The sequence below is a fragment of the Populus euphratica genome, unplaced genomic scaffold (genome assembly GCF_000495115.2).
Source record: "Populus euphratica unplaced genomic scaffold, PopEup_1.0 scaffold3.1, whole genome shotgun sequence".
Taxonomy (NCBI): Eukaryota; Viridiplantae; Streptophyta; class Magnoliopsida; order Malpighiales; family Salicaceae; genus Populus; species Populus euphratica.
This window is the reverse complement of record NW_011499847.1, coordinates 917,494-939,751: the sequence shown is the minus strand read 5'-3', so window position 1 is coordinate 939,751 and position 22,258 is coordinate 917,494. Positions and strand designations below refer to the sequence as shown.

At 34.3% G+C, this 22,258-nt stretch overlaps 3 protein-coding genes across 4 annotated transcripts; 2 read left to right on the top strand and 1 right to left on the bottom strand.

Moving 5' to 3' along the window:
• Positions 1-16: 16 nt before the first annotated feature.
• LOC105139776 (uncharacterized) lies at positions 17-5,612 on the bottom strand. The gene is made up of 3 exons (XM_011046381.1): positions 2,670-5,612; positions 1,235-1,542; positions 17-574 (listed from the first exon to the last, which is right to left on the bottom strand). Exons 1-3 carry the CDS (start codon positions 5,378-5,380, stop codon positions 225-227), a joined length of 3,369 nt encoding a protein of 1,122 aa, XP_011044683.1. The 5' UTR covers positions 5,381-5,612; the 3' UTR covers positions 17-224.
• A 3,811-nt stretch (positions 5,613-9,423) lies between these two features.
• LOC105139760 (RAB6-interacting golgin (DUF662)) lies at positions 9,424-11,244 on the top strand. Of its 2 annotated transcripts, none has more exons than XM_011046347.1 (4): positions 9,424-9,784; positions 9,992-10,102; positions 10,637-10,717; positions 10,826-11,244. In XM_011046347.1, exons 1-4 carry the CDS (start codon positions 9,524-9,526, stop codon positions 10,907-10,909), a joined length of 537 nt encoding a protein of 178 aa, XP_011044649.1. In that variant the 5' UTR covers positions 9,424-9,523; the 3' UTR covers positions 10,910-11,244. The 2 variants fall into 2 exon arrangements, with proteins under 2 accessions (XP_011044649.1, XP_011044659.1); XM_011046357.1 differs by having other exon boundaries at positions 9,426-9,784; positions 10,835-11,244.
• A 1,070-nt stretch (positions 11,245-12,314) lies between these two features.
• On the top strand, positions 12,315-17,638 carry IPT2 (tRNAisopentenyltransferase 2). The gene is made up of 10 exons (XM_011046334.1): positions 12,315-12,644; positions 13,595-13,674; positions 14,079-14,147; positions 14,356-14,428; positions 14,506-14,627; positions 14,990-15,064; positions 15,924-16,334; positions 16,688-16,763; positions 16,854-17,017; positions 17,161-17,638. Exons 1-10 carry the CDS (start codon positions 12,332-12,334, stop codon positions 17,308-17,310), a joined length of 1,533 nt encoding a protein of 510 aa, XP_011044636.1. The 5' UTR covers positions 12,315-12,331; the 3' UTR covers positions 17,311-17,638.
• The last annotated feature ends 4,620 nt before the right edge of the window (positions 17,639-22,258 follow it).

Here is a 22,258-nt window from a genome sequence, read left to right as displayed (position 1 = left end):
AAAAAATAAATGAAAAAAATATTAACGAGCACTAAAGTGATTAGACAAACCATTAACCTTGTCTACAATCGAGCTGGGCATCCAGTCAAGAACTATACATCCAGTTCTTTGCCAAGAAAAGAACGAAAGCCAAGCAATTGTATCTGTAGTTTGTACCGAACAGAAATCAGAAGGAAAAAAACCTGTTCTCTAATTGTGACCTATTTTATACAGATCAAATTTCCTCATTCAGTGTTCAGAGCAAAATCTGCAACAGCCTTTATCTCCTTCTTGCTCTTCACAACACATCGTTTTTTGGTCTCAAAATCAAGTTTATCCAGATCAATTGAAATTCCCTGATAGCCATATAGAACGTTTTCTTTTGTGTTTGATGACACCCCTTGAGTTTGCAGACTCCCGTGTAGACCAATTTGCTGGAACTCGGTCCTTCCACGTTTGCTCTCAGCATAAAGCTTGTGAAGCCTCTCGGCTCCTTGCAGCCCAGAAAAGGTCTGACCGAAGATGACCACCATGGTACTCTGATTTGCAGCTTTGCCACGGCAGATGTTGGTTATCCCTTGACCAAAACCCATACCTGCAATGATGATAAGGAAGTGAAAACAAGAAAAAAAGAGGACAGAAAGCAATGCATCGCATAAAAGGAAGAAAGATGCCAGGTAACATAAACAACAAGCATCATTGCAATTTCTTGGGATCAGCCAAAAAAGCAAGCTTGTTGTTAAGGTTAAAAGTGTTTGAAGTCAATTCCGAAGCTAGACATCCATGTGAAACCTGCCTAATGACAAATGCACTGGTTCTGCAAATAAACTCTACACATTCTCCTTCAGATTCTTGATAAAGAGTTAATGAAAGAATCAGGACAAAAGGTAAAATTGGTACCTAGAAAATCATTTGGAGGTTCAAGTAGCAGTAACAAAAAATGTCCGAAGGAATCTCAAGAAAAAACAAAAAAGTGCTGCTAAACATTTATTATTTTTCAAGAAGAAATCATTTTATCATATTAAACAATGGTGGGGGAAAATGGAAACGTAGGAAGGAGGATGGTATATGGGAAATTAACAAATAATTAAGGAAAGATCATAAGAAATATCAGCACAATTGAGCAGAAGAAGGAGAAGAAAAGGTTTTCAATTAGATTGCAGCTCGGAAAACATGTTCCATCCTCCAGAACAAGGAACACTGAGAAACATTCAGAAAATGTGGGAACTATCATCAGTTAAAAAAGTCCACTTACCTCTGAGAATATGTCTGAGCCCTTCAACACTTACAATAATCCGTTCATCTGGATTATCATTTGCTATGGATATGTTGTGTATAACAACAACTGGCGGCCATATGATGAGATCCTCTTTCAGTGATGAGGCTTCGACCTCAGGCAATATCTGCCAAACCCATTGACTGTTAGGGAATCCAGCACTATTCCATCCCATCAAAACACAAAGCGCTTTGTGAAGACCCAAATGCTCTGCTCTGAAACTGCCCTTAGAAGACATGACCGCATGTTGTGCCAAGCTCAATGTGTCCACAAAGTCTTTGGAGTTGCTAAGATAAGATGTGAACGAGTAAAAGTCAGTTAAGAGGGTAAATTGAAATAAAAAAGAACAGCATATAGGACCCACTATAGAAGCACCACTTGATCTCTATGAAGTATGAAACATCAACAATTAGCAAGGACCTCAGAAACCAAGGTATATTTCTAATCCTGCATTAAGCCAGAAGGAAGCCTAGCTAGATACAGAAGTTTCTGGCCCACAAGAGCAGTTCAAATAGGCAACTAGCACAAATCCTTCACAAAACAGAACTAAAAGACAGTCTGGCAGTGGATAGATTTTTCCCACAACTACCAAGTAACTTGTGCACATAAATACTTTTCCTCAACCACTGGTTCTATAGATAAAAAAGGATGAAGGAGCTTTATAGAGAGAGAAAGAGAAACTCACACCAAACTATATTTGTCATCATGTGAAAAAAGAGATACACGCTAGTGAATATCCCCTAACACTCCTTCACAAGTATAGCTTTCTCCAGCTAACCAGTATGGAACCCAGATGGAAGGAAAGAAGCTGCTGGTTAAGGTTATCCTTCACCAATTGAAAGCTACATAAAAGGTACCATGTGTAAAGAGAACTTAGATTACAGATTCCTTAACTTTCTGTATCTTCCAATCCGTGCACAACAGAATGCAAACCATGTTTCTCAAACTGTAATTTTACCATTCTAAAATCAAGTATCATTAATTCCAACTAAACTTTTTCACCATTTTGAAAATCACTAGAAGAAAAGGCTTCTCGTTTCCCTTTCTCCAACCTTTACTGTTCTGCCCTTGTTAATTTCAAGAATCGTGGTAGAAATACAAAACAATCTGAATCTTCCCCTGCACACTCTGCTGATAGATTCAACAATCCTTAAATTGCATGTTACCTACAATACTTACTCACCAACCTCAAATACTACTAAAATCTACAATAATCAGGAATCAAGTGTTATGAAATCGAGATGGCGAAGACTAAAAATCCAACTTTCACAAAACTTGATTCCTAAGCAGTATAAAATTTCAAAATAACACTATGAATACTTAGTTGGATGCAATCGAAAGCAAAAATTTTAACCAACCAGAAGCAAAAGAATTTCACCAATATCAGGAACTTAAAAGATGCGTAAAAACAGACCTGCCACATACGCAGCACTTCAAATTAGCATTTCCTCCCTTCTCCTGGTATTTCCTTCTGTTAGCCGAATTCTCGTTCAAAAGTTTGGAGAACTTTAAGAAAGCCCTTTGCACCAGATGCATGAACTCATCAGAGTCCTTAGATGTTTCAGTATTTGCATGTTTCTTCTTCATTTCTGAGGATTTTACTCCTTGAATATTATGAGTTCCGTCAGAATCATACAGGCATTGTTCTTCATATATCTTAACCCAAGGAAGTTTCCTTCGAGCTTTCTGAGCAGCCCCCAAGCTCTTACACGCATTTTGAGGAGGCCCCAAACGCTGTTTGACATTTCGCACAGAACCCAAACGCTGCTTCACATTTCGCAGAGGCCCCAAACGCTGCTTCACATTGCTTTTCGGAGGTTCAACAAGCTCGCTTAGATGCCTATCTGTAGAAGGTAAGGGATGGAAAGAATAGGCATCTTCATGGCTTGCCCTGTCATCAATCATCCATCCATCCCTCCCACTTTGCAAATGCCTCAATCCCGAGTTCTCCAATGAAGAATATTGCTCATTATCCTGATTAGTCCACTTTCCATCTCTATAGCTCACATCATGCATCCGCTCAATGTCATTCCAATCAGAAGATATCACACTTCTTTGATCATGAATGCTAGCTTCCATGTCGAAAATATGCCGTCCGTCGAGCATGTATTCTGAATGCCCATGAATACCAGGCTGCTCTTCCATGACCACCCTTTGCGAACTATTCTCAGTCGCATACAGTCCATCATATGATACCGGCACCCTCTTATAACCATCTCCACAAGACCCAATGCTACCCCCATCCCCTTCAAAACCACATTCCTCTGTTGACTTCAAGTTCTCAGGATCCAAACACTCTTCCATCTCATAGTACATGTTGTCATTCCTAGAAACCAAAGCTTCCTCATCTTTATCATCTTGCTCGAATGAACGCAACGACACACTGCTAACATTGATAGGTCTTTCTTGGAAACCACCAAGATTGTCCAGAATCCTGCTTGTTCTCATTCTCTCTCCAAGAGCAGTATCATTTCCATCAATCATGTCAGCAATTGGGTCAACTAAGCAAGTCCTTTTCCTTAACACACTCATGTTTTCACATGGGGATTCCATGGGCAGTGACCCCACATTAGCTCGCTCACGAACAAAAGTTTTCCTCAAATGAGACTCATTCTTATCTTGAATAAATCCATACTCCACAGGATCACTTCTGCAGTCCTTATCTCTCCCATCTAGTTCCATTGAATGGAAAACACTAACCCGTTCAGCATAAGGGTACCTTTCTCCAAAAACCCCAGGATTGTCCAACATCCTGTTCTCTCTCATGTGCTCATTAAGAGCAGCATCATTTCCATCAATCATGTCAACAAAGCAAGTCTTTCCTCTGATATTTTTCATGTTCTGAAATGAGGATTCCATGGGAAGTGAACCCATATTTCCCCTCTCCCTAATAAAAACCCCATAGTCTCCATGATCATTCCTACAATCTTTCACATCTTTCTCCTCTTGCCTCATTGAATGTGACACCCTAACCCTTTCAACATAACGATGCCCTACTACAGAAGCATCATTCCTTTCAAATTTGTCCACAATTGGGTCGATAACACTAGTACTTCTCCTTTCAAACCTCTCCCTAACAGGTTCGCCAAAAGGCGACACATTGACATTACCAATGCCACCATCAATAAGCCCATGATTGTCACCCCTTGTTGTGGCATCCAAGCAGCACTCAAAATGGCTTCTTGGCCCCACATGCTCCATTGACATTGATGCGGGGACCACACCAGAATCAACAACAATCCCACTGGTTTTCCAAGGATCAACTGAAGGACCCAAATTTGCACTTCCATTCTTGGGTTGATTTTCTTGTGCTAGTAAATTGTCCCATTGAAACTTGTTGAAGGTTGATCCTTTCTTCGACAAAGACTCGCAAAACTGTGACAGTTTTTCCAAATGCTCATCTCTCTCTTCATTAAACCGCCTATCACCCTCTCTCCTATGTACCGAACCCAATCGGTCCGGCTCAACTGGCTGATTTAAACCAGAAGACCGCATGATTGTTACTCCTTCTTCACGATTCCAAGGTGGAGACCGAATCCTGACATCGCCATGTTGTTGGTGTTCTCTCCCATCCTGTCTAGACTTGTGTGGTTCAGCCCAAACCGGACTTCGAGACCGATGAGAAAGTGAAAACCGTCTGTTCCCTTCGATTTCATCCTGCTTTCGAGGTGGGATTCTAGTTATCGCATCGCAAAGCTGTTGGTGTTCTCTCCCATCCTGTCTAGACCTGGGTGGCTCAGCGCAATCAGGACCTCGAGACCGGTGAGATTGTGAAAACCGCCTGTTCCCTTCGATTTCATCCCGCTTTCGAGGTGGGGTTCGAGTTCTCACATCGCCAAGCTGTTGGCGCTCTCTCCCATCCTGTCTAGACCTGGGTGGTTCAGCCCAAACCGGACTTCGAGACTGATAAGAACGTGAGAACCGCCTGTTTCCTTCGACTTCTTCCCGTGTCCTGACATTGCCATGTTGTTGGTTCTCTCTCCTCGCCGGACTTCGAGACTCATTAGCATGAGAAAACCGGCTGTTTTCTTCAAGCTCACAGTCTCTTATTCCACAACGCGGCGTCTGCGTTGGTGGAGACAAAGGTCTACTGATGTAAACATTGCTGTGCCGTTGATGTCTCATTGAAAAAGGAGGCTTTCAGCGACACAACAAAAAAAAGGACCTGTTTTATTTACTGGGTTTCTTAACTGGGAGGAAAAAACAACAGCAAAGAGAAACGATGATGTGGGTTTAAAGGATTTTTCGTTTCCTCTTTAGAATTTGAAGAAAAATTGAAACTTTTTTTTCCTCTGAAGAGAGATATTTTGAGGTTTACTTAGCGGTGATTTTTCTTGTCTCGAATAACTTTAGGTACAGAAACAGAAATTCTGGTGTGGCTTCCAATGTACCCTTGATTTTTAATGGGGATACGGTGTGGACATGTCCAGTGGCTCTTATGATGGGGTTGGTTGATTTGACAGAGGTGGAGGTTGGGCAGGGTTAAAGGAGGAGACTTGGACTTGGATTGATTTTGAGTGGACCAAAGGTTTTCCTTTTGACACTAGCTGACCCATGATGGGTTACGGCTCTTTTGATCTCACGTAGATGTGTTTACGTTTGATTAGGATTTTTTTTCCGTGTTAGATTTAGGTTCGGATTAGATTTTGTAGAAAGTTTTACCGGATTAATATCTATTTAATTAAAAATGTTAGATTTTGAATCTCAATTTTTTTTGTTCAACTAATCAAATTAAGCTAAATTTAATATTTATATTGAATTGTTGATACTCTAATTATGTTGTTAAATAATTAATCATCTTTCAAGTCACAACATTAATTTTAAAATTTTGAGCAAAATGAGAGAGAAAAGGATGATAAATAATTGGGTTATTATTGGCTAATTATTTTTAATTAAATAAAACAAGAAGGATGAAACTAGACGATTTAAAGGAATGTGAAAGAATTAGTTGTTTTCAAATATATATTAAGGTTATATTTAAATAATGTCTTGTAAATGGTAATATAAAAAAAGATAAAATGGATTTTATTAGAAAAAATGGATTTGATTAGAAAGACTAAGATAAATACATAAAAAATTTAATAAAAAAAAGAAGCAAGATAATAAAATAATTACCCTCTTTAAAAGAAAAAAGAAAAAAGTCCTATTGGACTGCCATTTTCGTTGGTCATCGGGTACCAGTAACCTATTTGGGCCTTGCCCATTTTCAATCGTGTCTGTTACATACTAGTAGATGGGCTCAGTATTTGCGAGCAACATAGATTGCATTTGCCTCCGAGAAGCTGCCACCCTTACCTGTGATCCGTCTCAAGCCTCGCACCTTAAACGATAGATCACATCAGAATTCAATAGAAATTAAATGAATTTTTCACTGGGATTTTAAATTTAGATCTTGTGTTAGATTTAGCAGTATGGCTCGTTTGGAATTGGGAAGATTTCGAGAAAAAATTGTGAGAGTTCTTCTCGATTCTCTGTGAAAATCTTGTTGTTTCCCAATATACAAAGAGTAGGGTTTTTCAGGGATTGAAATATTTTATTTAAATCAAGAAAAAAAGTTTATTTCCCTTGCTAATATAATATATATCTTACGACAAGCAGGTTTAGTTTCTAATAGAAAAGAAAATATTTCGCAAATGAATTCGGAGTTGTAAACTATTTTTTACTTTTTTTCAATTAAGTATTTATAATTATTTTTTTAATTCAATAAAATTGCTATTGTTTATCTTACATATTCCTATCCTTTTCTTTTTTCTTTTTTGTTAATTTCAAAACAAACCCAGCATCCTCTACGCAAATGAAACTAGATCAAAAAATTATTGTTGTTGTTGTTGTTTGTAGAAGGACTGTCTCCAGCACAATGGAGTAACCTCCTCTCCTTCGTTCCTCTTCATATCAGGTGTAGATGCGTTTTAATTCAAGTCTTCAAAGACCTCCATCAAGACCTTACCAACTAGTTAATTAGCCAACACTAGCAGAAAAGGCTGTCTCTAAAACACAATGATACACAGAAAAAAAATTAAGGGAGCTGCCCTACATCTAGTGAGTGCAATTCCCATTTGAGCAAACGCACAAAAAAAAAAAAAAAAACCTGGTCAAGTGATAATTAGGCACACAAGCACAATCACGCTGGCTTGAACCGGCTCTTACGAACCACAGAGCCAACCAGAATGCAAAAGCTAAAGCTCCACTTTCTGGACAGCACCCCATAACTTGGAGAGAAAAAGCTCGCATCAAGCTTATCATTTAGACATTTTGGACGCCATGCAATCTTCAGAACTTTTCGAGTTCTTAAAGATAGAACGTAGATTTGTGGATCATAAAATCAATGTGGGCCTAAGCAGCACCACAGTTAGGAAAACAAAATGAAAAGTGGGCTCATTGAATCAGCAACCACGAACATCATCAGCTGGAAAGTGGAAAGTCATGGCCATCAAATGTTGATGCTTTCCTATGTATTGAATCATCAACTCATCGACCTGTCTTCAGTCCCTACATTTAAATTAAAGGTAAAGAAAGAAAACATCAAAAATAGCCCCCCATTTACATAGGCAGTCTTGATTTTGCTTTCAAATAAATTTCTATATCAATTTTGTCCCCTTCCATCCATATTTGATCATGAATTCTCGACACACTGTACCTTTTTAAAAACAACACGACTTCAGTTTGTAGATAACTTGACTTTGTCTTCTTGTAAAGAACTTAATAGAAGGCCCAATTGAATAATCGAAATTGTTTAGCAGCAAAATTGGTATAAAAACGGTTTTTTAAGGGTAAAATCCATACTTAATGTATAGTTCCGAGGCTTTTTTTAAGATTTGTCCTATGAACTTATATCCCTGATTACAACCACGATGGTCTGCATTTCTTTTCTGTTTTGAAATTTCAAAAAAAATGAGAGAGCCGCCAAAGAATCTGTTGATCAAAAGTTGTAGCAAGCGGGCATTGTAGTTGCTAAGCCATTGACATGCCAGGCAATAGAAAACATGGGAAACCAAAAAGATTAGAAGTGTTAAAGCCAAGATTCTTAGTTACAATTTAAAAATGGGAGGGTAATGATATGTAATGAAGGCAAGCTAGCTCTGCCAGTCTCTCCTACTCTGTCTTGTCCCCTAAGGCTCTCAAGGAAATATATAGCGTAGGTGAGCCCTTCCTGTCCACTCCACGAACAAAACTTCCACCCAAAGCACCCTTCTTCAAGTGAAAAAGAAGATTTACCTCTACTTATAGACCCTTCAACCAAATTTTAACTCCCTCGCATCATATCTACATGACCAAGATTGCCATGCATAAGAATCTGGAAAATAATTGATTGCCTGTGATATTACTCTCTATCTCTTCAAATTTAGACTTGATAATGGTGCTGTGTTATGCAGCTAATCTACCATCATTTGGCATTACCCTTTAAGATACGGTAAGAATTGTATGTATGTTTTGCACTAAATACCACTTATTATGTGTATCTGTCTTGTTAGTACATGAACACTAAATTAATTAGGATCGGTATAGCTAGCTAAGAAATTTGTCAAGATACCGACTAGAGAAAATCTCCATCTACCAAAGGAGGCCCATTCAGTAATTCATCAAGTTTTTATACATATTAACATGTTGGCCCGCTATTCACAGTAAGTTAATAATAATTTTTTTAATTTTAAAAATTTTAAAAATATTTTAAATGTTTTGGATTTGATAGTTATATCTTAACTTAATATGCATCTAACAACTTTTGAAAAAAAAGAAAGATAACGCATTCATACTGAATATTTATAATATAATCCACAATTTAAAAATTTTATATATATAATACCAACATATTAAATTTTCCATACGAATTAAAGTATAGTGTATATATATAGAGACACACAGATTGAAAGAATTGGCCAGTTACATTAAAAAATAAAAATAAAAATAAAAATACCATATACACTCTTAAATTGCAATGCCATAATTTGTGATCATGTTCATTTAGAGTAAAGGTGAAAGGAAGGTTAAGAGGATATTTCAAAATTAAGTCTACATTCAACAAAGATGAAATCCTCTTTTTACCTTCATGATTAAAGGTGATCGGGCAAATGGGTCATTTAGTGTTTTGTTTAGTTGTAAAGTAAGCAAGCTGGTATCGCACCATTAAAGCCAGCTTTTGCTTATAAACTACCTACAACAAGAGAAAGAAAGCAATCATATCAAAAAGAAAAAAGAGCAAAGAAGGAAGAGACAGAGAGAGAGAGAGAGAGAGAGAGAGGCAGGGAGGGATAAACAAGGGGCTAAAAAATGACAACACAAAAACCAATATTGGAGCAACAAATGTCACAAATGCAGATCAAATTGAAGAGCTCAGGCATTATCAGCAATTACAATGAAAGCCCACTGTTAAGGGATGAAAAGGATGAGGAGATATCAAGGTCAGCATTGGCCATGTTTAGGGCAAAGGAAGAAGAGATTGAGAAGAAGAAGATGGAAGTCAGAGACAAGGTTCATGCTCACCTAGGACGTGTGGAGGAAGCAACCAAACGTTTAGCAGAAATTCGTGAAGTAAGTCTAACATCATAATAATATATATATTCTTGTTATTTTTTTTACTGTCTTCATAATTCAATAAAACCATTTATCTGTAATAAAAATATAATAAATTCCCATTATTATATAAATTGTATTTTGTTTATATTTCCTGGACTTTTTTTTTATTTTTTGTTTGGGAGATATTACTGTGGATTTTTAAAGGAAAAATATATATTTTAGGAGCTTGAAGCTCTGACGGATCCAATGAGGAAGGAAGTTTCGATGGTACGTAAGAGGATTGACACAGTCAACAGAGAGCTGAAGCCTCTGGGCCTGAGTTGCCAGAAGAAGGTGACATTAAAATTCTGGCTTGTTTCCTTCTCTTCTTCCTTTGCCATGATAAAAACATCAATACAGAGTGAAATTCAGTTGATTTGATTGGATTTCTACCCACTCAGTTTATCCAGGCAAACTTATCTAGAACTGGCTATTAAATTTTTATTAAAAAACAATATATTTTTAATAAAAATAATTAATACAATGATTCACGAGTTTGTTTACCCAGTAATTCAATATTTTTTTCAAATTATTTATCAAGGGAAATATAAGAAACATTGCAAGTCAGATAATCCAATGTTTTTCTCTATATTATCAGATAAAGATTTAATTATATATCTACATTTTTTTAAGAACAGTATGCTCATTTTTCCTGTTTAAGCTACATGGTCATGATACTGGGTTTGTTACCTTAAGAAAGAAATAAAACTTAATGGGATATTTTAATAATTATTCATTAACTCTGATCCAAGATTTACAACACTAGTTAATTATGCATTGAAGCAAAGAATGTCAGTAGCCCCTCAAGAGTTTATTATATGATTGCAGGAGAGAGAATACAAAGAAGCCCTTGAAGCTTTTAATGACAAGAACAAAGAAAAAGCTCAGCTTGTTTCCAAATTAGTGGAGGTAATTAGATATTATGTTAGTCCATATAATACTCCACTGATGATGTTTAATTAGTTAAATCTCAATTTTAGTTTGCTAATATTTTCTATTTCTTTTTTGTATCAACTGGTTGGTCAGCTGGTGGGTGAAAGCGAGAAACTAAGGATGAAGAAACTAGAGGAATTGAGCAGGAATATTGAAACTCTGCCCTGAATTCCTGCAAACACTCCAGCAATTGCCAGCCATGCTATGCTAATTTGTTGCCATGCATGCCCTTGAATTTGGTGTATATCTTGTGATTTCTGTGATTTTTATTTTCATTTTTAGTGGGTTTTTCATGGACAGTTTTTTTTTTTTTTTGTTAACATATAGGGCAGAAGCACCCACCATGGAGGTTTGGTGCTACTCACATGTCAAATCTTGACCTTCTCATTCTTGTAGTCAAATTCAAGAAATGTTTGTTCAATCTTGAAACTGAAATTTTCATGAAGATTTCCTAGTTGTATCTGTGACAAGCCAGCTACCAAAATCACTAGATTGATATGCCACCAGAATTAGTGACTGTTTGTTTTTATTTTTTTTTTAAATAAAATTTATTTATTTATTTTAAATTAACTATTCAAATGTACTAGAATTAAAAATAATTTTTAAAAAATAAAAAACAACTACTGTCCTATTTTATTTTAGATAACCCTTAATTGTTTGCAGCCATGCAGCTATACACTGGTTCCAGCATTGATTATGCACTTCAAGTTTTCCTCGCTTAGTTCTAAGTTAATGTGAAGATAACCTCTCTCTTTTTATGAACATTAATTCTAAGTTAAATTGATTAATGGACCTTATAAATGAACTTGTCGTGGATGGGAGAGATTTTATGGCCCGATGAATCTTAATACTTGGAAAAGTTTGCCTATATCAATATGTGACTGTAAAATTCCAAATATATTAATTTATTTAGAGTCCATCTATCATAAAATAATTTTTTGATTATATTTTCATATCAAAATTAATATATAGTTGTTAGATTTTAACTTGACAAATAATATGAATGATCGATCAACTCAATTATCAAATAAGTTTATATTAATTATTTTTATTAAACAATGTTATTTATATGGTTTTTTCTTGGTGTTAACCTGTCTTTGCCAATGGGGCCACACAAATCATAACGAGTTAAAACAGGGTTGACCAAATCAATATATTATTTAATTTAATTAAAATTTAACCCCTGTCAAATTTTAAATCTCTGATGAACCCACTAAACTACACTGGACTGAACAACCATGGAGGCACCACGCCACACTAATCTATCTAGAGTTATGCTGGGTATTATGGAAATTTTCTAACGAATAATATAAATAATCTCATATTATGTAATTTAATTCAAATACAAGATCATTTATCTTGTGTACCTATTTGCTGATAAAATTTCCGTGATGCGAATCATGGTGGATCTCCATTAGTCATCTCAAGAAGGTGCTGATATAATCGGCCCAGATGTTTTTTAGGCGCCGGCCCAAACCTTATTGTTGTTGGGTAAAGACAAGAAGACTATTCCCAATGGAGATGATTTAATAAGGCCCAAGAGACACATCAACCCACCCCTTACATATTTTACATGACACTTTGATTGACATGTCGTGTACCGCGTGGCTTGCCTCCGAGAGAAGCACGGAGAGAGAAATGGAGAGTGACGGTGCTGCCGAGGAAGCTCTGCAAAACCCTAGCAATACCGATGAAGGGGAAAAGCCAACAGTTACAAAGAAAGAAGAAAAAGAAGAGAAGCCAAAGGTGGTAGTAATAATGGGTCCAACTGGTTCAGGAAAATCAAAACTAGCCATTGATTTGGCAGCCCACTTCCCTGTTGAAATCATCAACGCTGATTCCATGCAGGTCTACCGTGGTCTTGATGTTCTCACCAACAAAGTCCCCATCTCTGATCAAGAGGGTCTGTTCTCTTTCTTTTTCTACATGTTAATATATGTTGTGCTTACGTCTTCTTTATAAAAATGGCAATCTTTTTTTTATATATTGTGTAATTTACAAACAAGTATTACAGCCATGAATTTTTTCATTTTTCACTTATAATAAAAAAAATCTTAATGGGTTTTGGTTATAAATTCGTAAAAAGAAAAGAAAGATTAAGTCACTGAGGTTTGGCAATAATTTAGCCAACTTTCTTGAAGAAATGACTGAAGCAAAGATTTTTTTTGGTAATGTGTTAGCAATATTAAGTAAGAACAAATAGATTTAACTAAACACAACGTCTTTGTCTTCGCTGGAATTAAGGATCAACATTCTGGCAAAAATATTCTAGAAGTTCTCTTTTCCATTTAATTATTTTTGGAATTACGGTATAATCTTGCATCCTACGTATGACTCCTTGAAATTCCTTAACAGCTACCAATATCTTACAAAGTTGCAAATCTTCGTGGCTACGTGGAGGCTAGACCAGTTTCCAAACTACTTAGAATGAACGGGAGAGAAAGACATTAGATGGTGTAGAGGTTATGACTCCGAGTGTGATGATTTCAAATGCTCGAAATGAAAATATTTATATTTTATAGACAAGGGAAGGAAAGTTTACCCAACATTTAGGTTATTGTCTACAAAACTAATATAATATAGATAGCTTATTGTTTGAGCGATGTAATGGGTCTCTATTTTTAGATGCTCGCTAACACTTGGATTATGTTATAGAGATTGGACTGCTTATAATCTTCTAACAACTATTGGTCCTGCCCATGAGTTCCATCTCTCTGTACATGGTTACCTCTTTTCCTAGGTTGTGGAAATTGGGTTTTTCTTTCGTTATTTTTTCCTCAAAAAATCTTCATTTTCATAGAAATTTCCTGGTATTATTATTTCTTTATTTTATGATTTTGTGAATGGATGCAGGAGTTCCACATCATCTCTTGGGAACAGTAAATCCAAATGTGGAATTCACTGCTAAGGACTTTCGGGATTCTGCTATTCCTGTGAGTTAGCTTTTGCCTTCTTCTTGAGCATTTGATACTGCGCATATGCCATATAGGTTCTCAGCATTGGGAAATGCAGATACCTTTTGAAATGTTGTGTGGTTTTTGGGATTTTCATGGTCTTTATTGTAGCTACTAATAATGCAATAAATGGCTTCGTGGTACTAACAGTTGATAGAGTCATTCTAATTCCCGTTTATTTACTTGGCTAAAAAGTAACAGTGTTATTTGGTTAAGCTCTGTAGCAATCCTCTTGGCCTTGCCAACTCAATTAATTGTCAAATGATAATTAGTGCTGAGTCCTAATTATCGCAAACACAACCATTTGTCTTGGCTTAGGTATTTCTCATTATTTTAAATGATCATGTGCATATTTTGATTTGATTGAGTTTATTATATTTCAGCTCATCAATGAGATTCTTTCTCGCAATTGCTTGCCAGTTATTGTTGGAGGTACAAATTACTATATCCAGGTAATGCTGTTTGCGTTGTCATTTGAGTAAGGTCTAGCATGGAGGTCTTTCTTTTATTTCATGGCAAGGAGCTTTCTGGGCTGACCAGGAAGAGATTTGTCTCTTTTAGTATATTCACATTACAAATTGTTAACTCTTGCATCTTCATTTTCCTTTTTAAAACTGCTGTGCTGTCTTTTACTCTTTTCCATTTACATACTGCGTTCAGGCTCTTGTAAGTCCATTCCTTCTGGATGATACAACAAATGATTTAGATGAAAGCTTTCTGAATCATCCTTCTGGTATATACCAACTCTATCGGCTTAATCTGCATTAATCTGCAATTTAAATGAGATTGATATACTTCACACGTTAACAGGTGATGAGCAGACTGATCACGCAACTGACTCTGGGAGAGAGAGTTTCAATTATAGCTATGATTATCTTAAAGAACTTGATCCTGTTGCAGCAAACAGACTCCACCCAAATAACCATAGAAAGGTTGGGATTCCAACTTTTCACTTTAGTGCAGTCCTTGGAAAACATGTTGAAATGTGCAATTTTTGTAGCTACCTTATTTCCGCAGACTTAATTGTTGTGCCACAATGAAATTTTTTTGTTATTCTGCTCACTTCATCTTCTTTTTACCTAGATGAATTGTCTTACTGAAACATAATTACAGAGAAAAATGATTGTGCATGAACAAAAAGTCTTCTCCTGAGAGGATTGATAAATTCATTAGAAATTTTTTGTTGTAAACTTGGCATCTCCCTTTCAGCAGCAGCATCTACTAATTAGTCTAGAAAGACATGGTATGGACTCTTTTTTTTTCTGGATATCGCTAAATATTGTTTTCTATGCAGATCAATCAGTACCTTAATTTGTATGCTCGCTCTGGTATCCTCCCTAGCAAACTTTATCAGGGAAAGGCTGCAGAGGTTTGTATTTCTTACTAAATATGTATTCATGCGATCATATTTGTTCTCATTATAAACAACTGCTAAACATCAATCCAAACTTGTTGGCATCAGCTATAAGGATCCTTTTGCACCATTCAGCTTGATCATACATTTTCTCATTATATTTCAGATATTTTATACCAGCATCGAACTCTGCTATTATTTTGAAGCTGTTATGATTTTGGAAAAACAAATGTCATGTATGTGGGCAGTTATTTATCAATACTTGTTTTTTAAATTTAGAGGGTATGCTACCTACACATTTTCAATTTCACCTCACTTTTAAGTGTGATTTCCAAATATAGTAAATAGATGCCCCCTGAAGTTTTTTTGTGTGTCTCCGTTTACCTATTATTTTACTCTGTTTTATTTTCATTTTCATATTTTTAACATATCTTTGCTTTCTGCTTGTAACTTTTATTTTAGGCCTTAGGCCATCTTCTTAAATTGCTGTTTTGCTTGTATTTTAACCTTTCATGATTCAACAAAATTCTGACACTTTAGCTACTTGATGTCTTGGCATGCATCTTCACGTTGGAAAATTTTGAAATGCAGTATGTTTTACTTGAAGAAGATTGGTTGCTGCCAGTATCTGCATCCCTTACTGAGATTTTCTGGATTTAGAAAGAAGTAGTAACTTTTACCAGGAGGAATAAAACTGATGTCACAGCAGCTTAGGTTCAGCATGTTAGCTCTTAACTGAACAGATTGGGATTTGGATCCATCAAAGCCAATTCCAACTGTTGGAATTGAAGCTTCACAAAACAGAGTTGTAGAAATGAAACTATTCTTACCTGCTTGCTCTTAAATTTGTAACATCTTGATTGTGGCAGGGCAGAATTGGGGTTGCATGGATAATTATAGGTTCCGTTGCTGTTTTGTATGTGTTGATGCTGATATCCCAGTTCTGGACCAGTATGTGGAACAAAGAGTAGATAGCATGATAGATGCTGGATTACTTGATGAAGTCTGTGAGGTTTACAATTATAATGCGGATTATACTCGAGGTTTGCGGCAAGCCATTGGTGTGCGGGAGTTTGATAATTTTCTGAGGGTTTACATGTCAGATGAAAAAGGATACGACTCTACTAGATCTCTCTTTGTGCAGTCAAAAAACGAGGATGTGAAGCTGTTGAAAGATAATATGAGGGAAATCCTCTATTCATCTGACGATAACCAACTTAAAATTCTGTTGGCAGAAGCTATCGACAAAGTAAAAGCAAACACCAGAAGACTTGTTCATGTACAAGTAAGTCTGTATTGTCTCACATTATCTCCTTGTCTTTGTCAGACATGCACTTGTGTTGAAGATCATATCTGACATTTCAATATTTTTCACACATCAGAAACAATCACTCCTGTTTATAGCATTGCTTATACTGTATATGTGCATGTGTTTGTGACTGTACATGCAAAAATCGTACCTCTTGAATGCACAAGCAGCTCCTATATCCTTTATCATATTTTTACTCAAATCATTCATGAAATTGCTATGGTGCCCCTCATTCTCTGTTTAATGTGTTCATTGTGTCCAACACATGTAACTTCATGTTTTATGGTCAGCTCAAAGACTTAAGTGATTTAAATATTATTGTTTTACAGAAGAGGAGGCTTACTCGGCTTCAAACATTCTTTGGATGGAACATACATTATGTAGATGCAACAGAATTCATATCATGTAAGCCTTTCCAAGTCCTAGTTTCATCCCTTCTCTTAGCATGCTATGCAATGTACCCTCTGCTAAATCACACGGTTACTCATGTTTCAGGCAAATCGGATGAATTGTGGGCTGGACAAGTTGTTAGCTCCGCTGTGAATGTTATCAGAGCTTTTCTAACCGAGGAGAGGAGTGCAGTGCCTGATTTGGAAACGCATGTTGGTAGTGGAATGAAATCAGTTGAGAGGAACTTGTGGACTCAATACATTTGCAAGGTTAGCATGTCTCAAAGTACTTGAAGAATTATCCGCTTTTCTTAATTTTGTCTTGTTTACTTAAATTGTCGATCTCGGCCGGTGTTTGGAAGAAGAAGGGCTAGGCTCTAAAATATGCTTGCTTGCGTCTTTGTTGCTGTTAGGCTTGTGGGAATAGAGTGCTTAGAGGAGCTCATGAGTGGGAACAGCACAAACAGGGCCGTGGGCATAGAAAACGAATCTGTCGGTTACGGAAATCACAAGGACATAGCTATTCCTTAGTGGAGGAGGAGGTCATCTCCAACAGTAGATAGTCACCAATTTTCATGATCGTACAATCCTAGTTATGAGATGGAATGTTCCAAGTATCTGCACGTGGACCTCACCTGTATTGGTCTAACAATTTGGTTGATTGTCCATAACATCCTTGAAATTATTTCCCAGTGACTGCCTTTTAGATTCTCCCGGCTCATTTACAATGTTGAAATGGGAAGAGCTAGCGAGGGAAAGGTACCAGCATCTTCGTTTATCATTTTGCCCAATTTTTTTTTTTTTCCTATTCTCAATAGTGATGCGAGATGATGTTGTGGATATATCAGTGTACTTTACTTGTATGTGAAACATGTTTTGTTTAGCACCGGAGCTTGATGTTCATTCCTTTTCTGCGTAGTTGTTAAACCTGGCTTTGGTCTGGCAGGTAGACCTATAAAACCTGTCACTCCGTGTATGATCCAGGTTCAATTTCAAGTTGAATAAAAAATATCGTTGATCCGTTGAAACGTAATTGATCTCATTGGTTTTTAGTAACTTCATTGATTCGAACAAATTACTTATAATATAAACTGCGTGGCTGTTTCACTGTATATCATTTTACTGTTTCTCCTCATGTTTCATGTGGATTGTAATGGTGAGATTTAAAAAAATAATTCAATCTGATTCTTGAACTTTGTTTTAGTGCAATTGAGCTCAAATTAAAGCTTAATTGAATGTTTTTTATTATTATTATTATGGTTAAGGGTTGAATTAAAAGTCAAGGAACTAAAGTAGAAAATAAGAGTGACATGGGTGGTGTGTGCAAATTTATTTGTGAAGTATGTTTTTGCCCCTTTTATTGTCTTGTTATAAGGTGATTGGTTCTTTGAAGTTTTAACAATTTCATTTCGATATTAAATTTTATTTTTATTATTTTTCAGTTCATGGTCGGTGAGAGGAGAGAGAGAGAAAGATAAAAAGAGGATGGTCGAGATCTAATCTAGAGAGAGAAAATTATTTCTTTGATTTCAACCACTAAAATGTTAGATTTTTATTTTAAATAGTTTCATATGATAAGAAAAGCTTGACTTATGTGTCTTTTTATTTTAAAAGTGCTAAAAAAACCATGTATGAGATCAGGAAGAAATTGGTTTTTGGGTTGATTTTGGGGTTTTGACTGGTTTTTTGTGCTTTTAAAGGTTAAAGATTGGTCTGAAAAAGTTATTAATGTGATTTCTAGATAATTTGGGTTAAAAATAGATTTTTAGAAAGGAAAAAAATTAGATACCCTGATTTTCCATCTATTATGGTAGCCGAACTCTAGGTATGATTAGCGATGCACCAGACTGAAGGTACTTGAGTCTGATAACTATATTAGATCCAAGCGTCTTGGGTCTGACAATCATGCTATACCCAAGTCGCGTGGATTTAACAACATGCAACTTGGGTTTGATAGAAGTGTAAAATAAGAGTGACGTGGGTGATATATTTAAATTTATTAATGAATTACATTTGTATCCTCCATATTTTTTGTCATAAGGTGATCGGTCGTTTTTTTTTAACAATTTTATTTTAGTACTAAACTTTATTTTAATTATTTTTCAGTTCTTAATGAGTTAGAAAAAAGAAAAATGATGGCTGAAATCCAACCTAAAGAAAAAAATATATAATTTCTTCGATTCTGACAACAAAAATGTTAGATTGTTATTCCAAGTAGTTTCATATGATGAAAAAAGTTTGACTTGATATTTTTTTATCTTGAAAGTGCCTAAAAAACAAATATGAAATCAGGAAGAAATTGGTTTCCTAATTGATTTTGAACTTTTGACTTTGTTTTTCTGAATATTAAAGATTGGTTGAAAAAGGTTATTGAGATGATTTTTATGTATTTTAGGTTGAAAATGTATTTCTAACAAAATAACAGCTACTTTGATTTTTTAATAATTATAATGATTGGAATCTAAATACGATGAGCAACGTCTCATTTAAATTTTTTTATTTTTTAAAAAATATAGTTAGGATAAATGATATGTTATCCATATCATTATTAAGCTAAAAAAAAAAAAACTTGAATGTACTAACCATTTCAGACTAAAGTGGCATACATCAAATTCAAACATCATAAATTTGATGGTTATATTGAATTCAAGTAATTTTGATGTAATAACCAACACATTGATAGAAAAAGATGCGAAACGAAGCGCAAACATGTATTTAGTCTTATATAAACCTGGTTGAGTTGACATCGAAGTTTTTCTAAAGAAAATAATAAAACAATGTTTTTTTAATAAAAGGTAATTAACCTTTTTTTTTTTTTACGTGGGGTGTCTGGGTCAGCTTGCGCGCATCACGATTAATCCCTAGCAAACCCAGTAGACATGTAAGGCACCGTGGAGGTGACAGACGTGTACGTCAGGACTCGAATCCAGATGCAATGAAAGGAGACAAGCCCTTCCACCGCTAGGCAAACACTGATTTACAATTATTATTCTTCCTTTTTAATCAGCGGGGACAAGCTCTAGACTATGAAATATGAATAGTACTTTTATGTATAGTGAGTCAGACGTCAAAGAGGGCACAAAATATCAAAGCTTTGATTTGTGATTGGACACATAGACGTGAATGCAAGGGTGTTATAATTCACTACCCACTTTAGTCGGCATCAGATTCAGGGTGTTGTTTCATTAATTAGCAGTTATGGATTTCATTACCGACTTCTGTCGGCACTAGATTGGTGTCAAGCGATGTCATGTGCCGGACTATTTTTTTTAACCGGAAAAAAGAGTTGAGGGTACACTTATATTTGTAAAGAAATAAAAAAAAATTCTTAACTTAATTAATTTAATAATATAATAAAAATATAAGATAAAAATTAAAAAAATATTGAATAATGATACTATGAGAAAAAAATTTAATTTTTGTTAACTTTTTAAATCATGATCCACGTTATTAAATTAAAAGCACTATAAATAAAAAAATTCTAGGGTTAAAATTATATAATAAAAACTATAAAATGAATTCAAAATAAAAAAAACAATAAAACAAACGGGGGATAAATTTGCAATAAATAAATAAATAAATCAAAGAACAACAATAAATTCTTAATTTGAGAGTTAAATTGAAAAAAATAGAAACATTAAAAAAAATGACAAGAATATATCAAAATGAAAAAAAAACACTATAAATTTAGAATGGATGGTGAAATTAAAATTAATAAAATTTTATAAAAAGAACAAAACAATAAAACATAAGAATAAGGATCAAATTTAAAATATCAAAATATAATAATAAAAAATAAATATGCATAATTTTTCAACCTGTTTATTTAAATAAAAAAATTTCTAGATGTAAATAGAAATTATGCACACATCTAATTAGACAAGTTAATAACTACTATGTCAAGAAATAAATAAATAAAAAAACTAAGAGACAAAAGTACATTAAGATATTTAATATCACATCACAAGTAATTTATCCGATTGTATTTGATAAATTTGAAATAAAAATGAATACAAATGTAAAGTTCATTGAATAAAATAAAAAAATATTTATGCAAAACTACACATATTAAAAATCTCATAAGAAATTAATACATAAAAAAATAAATTTAATCTATATAAAATTTAAAAAATCACATATGAATCATACCAATCTCTTTAAAAATTAAACATATTCAATATCATTAAAAAATAATTACAATAAAAAAAAGACAATAAATAGAAAACAATTGCTAAGAATTGATATTAATTAATTCATATATAAAATAATACATTAATTAAAATAAATTCATTGTTTTAAATAAAAGAAAAGAATTAGGACATATGCAGTTGGACATTGTAAGCCAAGCTTAGCGTCTCGCCAACTAAGCAACGACTCACTCGCGAGCATGCAACGGTAATCCCAGGTATGCGGTTCTTTATTTTTTTTGTCAATGGATGGATGGCATGTCATCTACATTGATTATCTCAATAAAAAATAACATGTTACTTGCATTAGCAGATGATGGGTTATCTAGGAATCCATAGAATTTGGGCATATGGTGGCTAGAAAACTAGATCCTTGATTTTTTAATAAATAAATATATTTTTAACTCATTTTTTTACTTTAAATACCTAAAAAACACTATAGAAACCTTGTTAAACTAGTTTATGATCTTAAAAAACATAAAAAACCAACTCGAAACTCAAAAAAATTTCGAGACTAGATTTATTTTTTTAAACACTTTTAAAGTAAAAAAAACATAATCTGAAATCTTTTTATCATATAGAACTATTTAATATAAAAAAATAACTGTATTTTATGGTCGGAATAATCACTAATAAAAATTTTCTTTATTTATATTGGAATACAGCAACTCCCTCCCTCTTTTTCCATCAAAAAGGATTGAAAATCAAGGAAATAACCTCTTCTTCCAAAAAAAAGGATTGAAAATCAAGGAAATAAGATTCAATATCAAAATTATTTTTTTTTCTAAACTACACGGACCTATTATCAAATAGCTCAAAAAGATAAGGGGTAAAATAAACTCTTGAATTGAACTTCAAACCTGACACTTATTTTAAATGTATTTTTTATGTGAGTTTTTTGTCTTTTAATTTTACTATTTTTCTTAAAAAATATGTAATTAGTCGCTAATTTAAATTGAAAAAAGCTAAATTATACAGAATAATAATTTAAGAATTAAATTGAAAATTTTAAAAAACACTGTGCTGCTTTACAAAGGAGATGAAAAGTAATAACAAAAAGTTCTCTTTCGGTTTCTTTTAATGAAAGTGTAGTTTCATTAATTAACAATGAAGAAATCATCAATGTTTTTCAAATATTTTTGTTTATCAAAAATATTTTAAAATAATTTTTTATCTTTAAAATTTATTTTTAATATCAACTTATTAAAAATAATTTAAAAATAAAAAAACCTTTAAACCAAAAAACAATTAAAAAACATGGTACAACCATAAAAAATCAAGCACGTCTGTAAACTTTAACACTTGCAGGAGAATAAATGAAAAA